Source organism: Mizuhopecten yessoensis, unplaced genomic scaffold, assembly GCF_002113885.1.
Source record: "Mizuhopecten yessoensis strain PY_sf001 unplaced genomic scaffold, ASM211388v2 scaffold9703, whole genome shotgun sequence".
In the NCBI taxonomy this organism is placed as follows: domain Eukaryota; kingdom Metazoa; phylum Mollusca; class Bivalvia; order Pectinida; family Pectinidae; genus Mizuhopecten; species Mizuhopecten yessoensis.
Genome location: NW_018408180.1, coordinates 18,913 through 26,594, shown reverse-complemented (window position 1 = coordinate 26,594; position 7,682 = coordinate 18,913). Strand labels below are relative to the sequence as shown.

The 7,682-nt window shown below is 36.5% G+C and overlaps 1 protein-coding gene across 5 annotated transcripts in view; it reads left to right on the top strand.

The window, feature by feature from the left end:
- Window positions 1-5,389, top strand: part of LOC110458699 (cactin-like) — a 51,572-nt gene extending 46,183 nt beyond the window's left edge. For all 5 annotated transcript variants that reach the window (XM_021510562.1, XM_021510557.1, XM_021510559.1 and 2 more), the window contains 4 exons: window positions 948-1,088; window positions 1,473-2,204; window positions 2,570-2,665; window positions 3,562-5,389. In XM_021510562.1, coding sequence (XP_021366237.1) covers window positions 948-1,088; window positions 1,473-2,204; window positions 2,570-2,664 — 968 coding nt within the window. In that variant the 3' untranslated portion in view covers window position 2,665; window positions 3,562-5,389. The remainder of the gene's footprint in view (window positions 1-947; window positions 1,089-1,472; window positions 2,205-2,569; window positions 2,666-3,561) is intronic.
- The last annotated feature ends 2,293 nt before the right edge of the window (window positions 5,390-7,682 follow it).

The window sequence follows — 7,682 nt, the reverse complement described above, 5'->3', positions numbered from 1 at the left end:
GTATAGAAAGGACTAGGAAGTATTGGGTATGTATTCCGAGTAAACGAATGTCCTCACTGCTGATCACACCTTTACAGTATTGGGCCCTGGAATCGATAGGTACTTGGACATTAACCCATACACAATGTTGATCTCATTAACAAGTTGATGTTCTGTACCTTGTACATGTAAGATGTATATTAACATTAACAAGTTGACGTTCTGTACCTTGTGCATGTAAGATGTATATTAACATTACCAAGTTGACGTTCTGTACCTTGTACATGTAAGATGTATATTAACATTACCAAGTTGACGTTCTGTACCTTGTACATGTAAGATGTATATCAACATTAACAAGTTGACGTTCTGTACCTTGTACATGTAAGATGTATATCAACATTACCAAGTTGACGTTCTGTACCTTGTTCATGTAAGATGTATATTAACATTAACAAGTTGACGTTCTGTACCTTATACATGTAAGATGTATATTAACATTAACAAGTTGACTTTTGTACCTTGTACATGTAAGATGTATATTAACATTAACAAGTTGACGCTCTGTACCTTGTACATGTAAGATGTATATTAACATTTACAAGTTCACATCTCTGACTATTGTTTACGTATTAAATCTGCAGTGTAAGCTATCATACCGTGATCTCATTTAACGATCTGTAATAGTGTTTTACCGCGAGAGGAACCAATGCTATTTCACTGATAACTTTATGGTTTTTTGTTTTTTTTGTTTAATCATTACTGTTGTTTTACATAGGATTCTGCTACCTTTCCCGGTTGTTGAACTCGTTCACATCATTCCTTAGAAAACACTTATCCTTAGTTCTTTGATAATTATGCAAGAATCAATACTGCTAGAATCAATACTGCAACATTACAAAACCATGCTGACTCACCATATCACATTAATTAATGATTGACCAATTAACGTGCCTGTCTGTTTCCAGCGTCCAACGGCCATATGGTGTACCAGGGGAACGTGCAGCAGCTGTACCACAGCCAGCAGGTGCCCAGTGCCGTGTACCACCCGTTCAACTCCGGCTATGTGCACAACGGAATGTACCCCTACAACTACAGCGGAGGGCCAGGTACGTCAAGGCGCCACACTCATGTAGACTTAGTTAAAATATAGATGGACACTAGATCGATATAAAATCTTAAATCCTTCAAACAGATAATGCATCAATTAATTAATATTGAAACTTATGAAGGATCTAATATCAACTTTTCCTGCTTTTAAATTTAATTTTTCATTATGTTTGTCGTTTCCTTTTTTACGTGTTACATTCAGTTAGCATGAATCAATATACGATCAATATCCTTATTAGAACTTGAATGATATTTATGTATGATATTGTTCTCATCTGAATGGGAAGCGATGTGCTTAAGTCGTCACCCAACTTAACGAAATCTTAAACACAAAACTACATATGTATATAACACTTGATGATATGAATATCTTTTTGGTCCAGATCGTTCCATTATAGTGGAATACCAAGATGAGGAACAGTATTATCACAACTATAGAAGGAATGATGAAGACTCCCTCAGGAAGGGTGCGAAGGTCAAACGCACACACAGTGACCTCACAGGCACCAAGAGAAAAAAAGATAGGAAACGAAGGGAGTCGCCAGCGTTTGAGAGAACAAGGCATGATGACCGAGCACGAAAGGAAGAACGACCAAGGACAGCGTCTATAGAAGTGCACAGTCGCCAAAAGAGGGCTCCCCCTCCTCCTCCTCCTCAGGGTTCCGGTCGACAGTCTACCAGTGGCCTTAGATACTCTGAGGAACAAAGCAAATCACTAGACTTTAACGATCAGACACTGTCAACACAGTGCGCAACTGATAGTGCCAAACTTCGTGCAATGCAAGAGAAATCCAAGGATCATGAACTCAGTAGAAAGTGGCAGAACCAGGACGAGTTGAAACTGAACCTGCCCGTCAGTGATGACGACGAGCGCGGCAGTGTGCACGTGCGATCTTATGAGTACACAGGTCAATTGAAAAAACCTGAAAATAAACATAGTTCATCTAGCAACAAAACAGACGGTGTTGCTAGGGCTTATGTTAATCCTTCCAAACATTCACATTCTAATCCAGCATTCTCACCAGATGAAATCATCAGCTCTACGGCCAGGAAGGACGTCCCGTCACCTGGCACGAAACATCGCAAGGTGGAGAAAACTGAGAGTAATACAGACGGTAAGAATGGCCTTTGAGGATCACGCATGTAGCCCGTTGATACCACAAATATATTGTAGTTCATTATCAGGAAGCAATTGACAATAAATCATATCGAACGGAAATGAGTTGTAACCCATCAATATGTTAAAAAGATGCTTTGAAGTTCTGGTTTATACTTTTGGTAGTGTTTCAGTATTAAAGTTACATATGGCGCCTTGAAGTCACAATACCTTCGACCTCGCACTTGCATTATATTTAATGTTTTAAGTTTTGTTCTAATTAGAGAAGCTAGACTATGCGTGAGTTCATTCTCGTCTAGTTATTGCAAATAAACACTGTTGGATATTTGTTTATTAATCATTATTTCAATGCTGCTGTTTCAGGGAAGCAAGTGTCTGCTGCGTTTGGCTTCCTAGACAACTACCTTTCTGATGACGACGGTGAGAGTCGAGCACAGTCGCCACAACCTTTCGTGTGAGGTAGGTCATCTCTAGGTTACTCAAACTTTAAGCGTTCCCTGCTGTTTTCTTCCCCTCAATTATCCACTTTCGTAGCTCAGAACTCACCAAGCAATGAAAGTGTGAAATTCGGTGTCAAAAAGATACGTTATTGGATTGCGTAATTGGATTACTTCTACAACATAAGTCTAGTGAAGGGTGTGCCACCAATAATATAAAATTTATATTAATGAAACATATCGCATTGTGGAAATCAAGCTAATATTAACCTGCTGTGCTAATAAAAGTTTGAACAGCTGTGCCCCGATGTTTTGTAATTGGTATAGAATGTTCGAACATCATTTATAAACCCTGTTTACTGCTAGTACATACTAGGGAGCTGCCTAATGCCCACTTGTTGCGTCATAGTATATATTATCATTAGTGGTAGCGAGTAACATTCCGTACGATTATTTGTATTATCCAATGGTGTCAGTTCGTTGCGATGAAATATGTATGAACATTAGGGCATACACTGATGAACGGAGGTAAATTCTGGCAATAGGTTGATAGCGACTACAGACTCAGTGTTACACCTCATCAATAGGTTGATAGCGACTACAGAATCAGTGTTACACCTCATCAATAGGTTGATAGCGACTACAGACTCAGTGTTACTCCTCATCAATAGGTTGATAGCGGCTACAGACTCAGTGTTACACATCATCAATAGGTTGATAGCGACTACAGACTCAGTGTTACACATCATCAATAGGTTGATAGCGACTACAGAATCAGTGTTACACCTCAGCAATGCATTGTACTATATACAAACTTAGGTAGTATAAACTAACTATCTCTGTATTCTTCTGTTTGACTTATCTGTTACTTCATTCTTTAAACCTCAATGTTCACAGCAATTTTATTTTATTTTTCAGTGTGACGCAATACATTCCAGTCAATGATGCAATATACCGGGGATGCATCTGTGCAGAATTCTATTCGGCCCCAGAACGTCCCGGTAACATGTCGGGTCGGAAGCCAATTAAGTGTTTGCTTGCAAGTGTTCTCGCCTGTCAAAGACTACAATGACGTACATACGTGACGACTGTCACGATCTCCTCTACAAACGGGTGTCCGGGGCCGTTTTTGGGCTTTGTTAATTTTACAAAGACAATGTTTTGACATTCAATCAGAAGTCTTGGCACTGTATTATTGGAGGATACCATTTACACTGAAATGCTAGTGATATTGGACACGGTAACTTGTCCTGGAGGACGATATAAATGATGTTGGACACGGTAACTTGTCCTGGAGGACGATATAAGTGATGTTGGACACGGTAACCTGTCCTGGAGGACGATATAAGTGATTTTGGACACGGTAACCTGTCCTGGAGGACGATATAAGTGATGTTGGACACGGTAACCTGTTCTGGAGGACGATATAAGCAACACCTGCCAACAGTTCCTTGCCAAATGATACTACCTTGCTGACAAAACATTTTAAATCGATTATAGGTTACAAATGTACCTAATGTTTTATCCGTTTAAACATGACTTTATGTCATTTAAGTCTTTTCTGTATTAGAATATTATCTACTACTTTATATTAATTATCTCCCCTCCACCTTTTTCTCATTCACTCTACAATACTTTCAACAGGTATGTTACATTTTAACACATTATATCATATCATATTCATCATCCTTTTTACTTCTTTTCTATTGTTCCTTTGATAAAATGATTTTATTTATTTACATGTTCTTTATAAGCTAGATAAAAGATTGGCCAAAAAGTCTATATATATATAGCTGATCGTCGGCCGTCAGGTATCAGTAACAGTTTACATGTATATACGGTTTTACTTCAGATCAATCATTATCTATACGGGTATTTGATGAATGCAAGTTTTACTCTTCTAGTTTATTGGTAAATGTTAATACATGCCCTTTTATACTTCTTGCATTTCTTTTATCCTAAACAAAATGTCAAGTCGACATAAAAGAGGACTGCTTGGTGGAAGTGTGTGTATGAACGCTGCGGAATGTTCCTATTCAGTATCTGTAAAGGAAGGTAGTGAGTGCACCATGTTGCGTCATAACCCGATACAGGTAAAAAAGAAAGTGATTGTTTACTAGCTAATGCGCGTGTGGGAAGGCCAGTGAGCTATTGTTGATAATGATTTATTATTGATCATGTAGTGTTATACCAAAGATGTTCTTTATATATTGGGAAGAAAATCAAAATAGAAGTCGACGTTAGTATATAGTCGGACTGCGGACATAAGGGACTGGTGATAGTGCTACATATGACGTGTCAAGCCACGTGACAAGTGCATTACGTTGCCGGGGATTAACGCCTCTCTTGGAGTGGTTACAGATCTGTGTCGAGTGTCTATTAAACACGAGAAGTCATTGTGTATTCGGATACAGTGTTAAAATGTCATTGTTTAGCGATGTCATCTGATTTATTCATTTTAGATGCGCAATATTATTGTAACGTGTGAATGTACATGTTTGAAGCGCGACCCTTGTCACGTGGCTGCTTAACACGTCGATGCGCAATACCTTCTGAATGTATTGGTTTACGTCTGTAAGAATATATTGTCTGTAATTGTGTCTGTTCTTATTTATATTCAACACAGTATTGTGTCATTTATTACGTTTCACGTCGAGTAATACTCAAATATATTTGTATATATATTTCTTATATCAGGTACACTGTATTCTTACTGGTATATAACGACAATAAATATTATGCCAAATATAGAGTATCACGTGTTATTTATTGAATAATGTGGAATTGTTTGTGGTATATAATACTATATATAAATTACCAGCACTGATAAGTGGAATTGCTTGTGGTATATAAAACTATATATAAACTACCAGCACTGATACGGGGTTTGATTGTGTTATATACCACTATATATAAACTACCAGCACAGATACGTGGGTTTGTTTGTTTTATATACCACTATATATAAACTACCAGCACAGATACGTTTTTTTGGTTTTTTTTAATACCACTATATATAAACCAACAGCACTGATACGGGGTTTTATTTGTGGTATATAACATTATATATCAACTAACAGCACTGATAGGTGAATTTGGTTTTGGTATGTAACACTATATATAAACTACCAGCACAGATACGGTTTTTTTGTTGTTTTTTTAATACCACTATATATAAACCAACAGCACTGATACGGGGTTTTATTTGTGGTATATAACATTATATATCAACTAACAGCACTGATAGGTGAATTTGGTTTTGGTATGTAACACTATATATAAACTACCAGCACAGATACATGGGTTTGTTTGTGGTATATCACTCTGAATATAAACTGCCTGCACTGATACGTGGGTTTTTTTGTGCTATATACCACTATATATAAACTACCGTACAGATAAATGGATATGTGTGTGGTATATAACGCTATATATAAACTACCAGCACAGAAACGTAGGTTTGTTGTGGTATATTACACTATATATATACTACCAGCACAGAAACGTGAATTTGGTTTTGGTATATAACACTATATATTAAATACCAGCACAGATACATGGGTTTGTTTGTGGTATATTACTCTGAATATAAACTGCCTGCACTAATACGTGGTTTTTTTGTGCTATATACCACTATATATAAACTACCAGCACTGATTCGTCGGTTTGTTTGTAGTATATAACACAAAATATAAAATACCAGCACAGATACGTGGGTTTCGTTGTGGTATATACCACTATATATAAACTACCAGCACAGATACGTGGGTTTGTTTGTTTTATATACCACTATATATAAACTACCAGCACAGATACGTGGGTTTGGTTGTGTTATATACCACTATATATAAACTACCAGCACTGATACGTGGGTTTTTTGTGCTATATACCAATATATATAAACTACCGCACAGATAAATGGATATGTGTGTGGTATATAACACTATATATAAACTACCAGCACAGATACATGGGTTTGTTTGTGGTATATCACTCTGAATATAAACTGCCTGCACTGATACGTGAGTTTTATGTGCTATATACCACTATATATAAACTACCGAACAGATAAATGGATATGTGTGTGGTATATAACGCTATATATAAACTACCAGCACAGAAACGTGATTTTGGTTTTGGTATATAACACTATATATAAAATACCAGCACAGATACATGGGTTTGTTTGTGGTATATCACTCTGAATATAAACTGCCTGCACTGATACGTGAGTTTTATGTGCTATATACCACTATATATAAACTACCAGCACTGATTCGTCGATATGTTTGTAGTATATAACACTACATATAAACAACCAGCACAGATACGTGGGTTTGATTGTGTTATATACCACTATATATAAACAACCAGCACTGATTCGTGGGTTTGTTTGTAGTATATAACACTATATATAAACTACCAGCACAGATACGGTTTTTTTGTTGTTTTTTTAATACCACTATATATCAACCACCAGCACTGATACGGGGTTTTATTTGTGGTATATAACATTATATATCAACTAACAGCACTGATAGGTGAATTTGGTTTTGGTATGTAACACTATATATAAACTACCAGCACAGATACGTTTTTTTGGTTTTTTTTAATACCACTATATATAAACCAACAGCACTGATACGGGGTTTTATTTGTGGTATATAACATTATATATCAACTAACAGCACTGATACGTGAATTTGGTTTTGGTATGTAACAATATATATAAACTACCAGCACAGATACATGGGTTTGTTTGTGGTATATTACTCTGAATATAAACTGCCTGCACTGATACGTGGGTTTTTTTGTGCTATACACCACTATAAATAAAATACCGCACAGATAAATGGATATGTGTGTGGTATATATCACTATATATAAACTACCAGCACAGAAACGTGAATTTGGTTTTGGTATCTAACACTATATATAAACTTCCAGCACAGATACGTGGGTTTGGTTGTATTATATACCACTATATATAAACTACCAGCACAGATACGGTTTTTTTGTTGTTTTTTTAATACCACTAT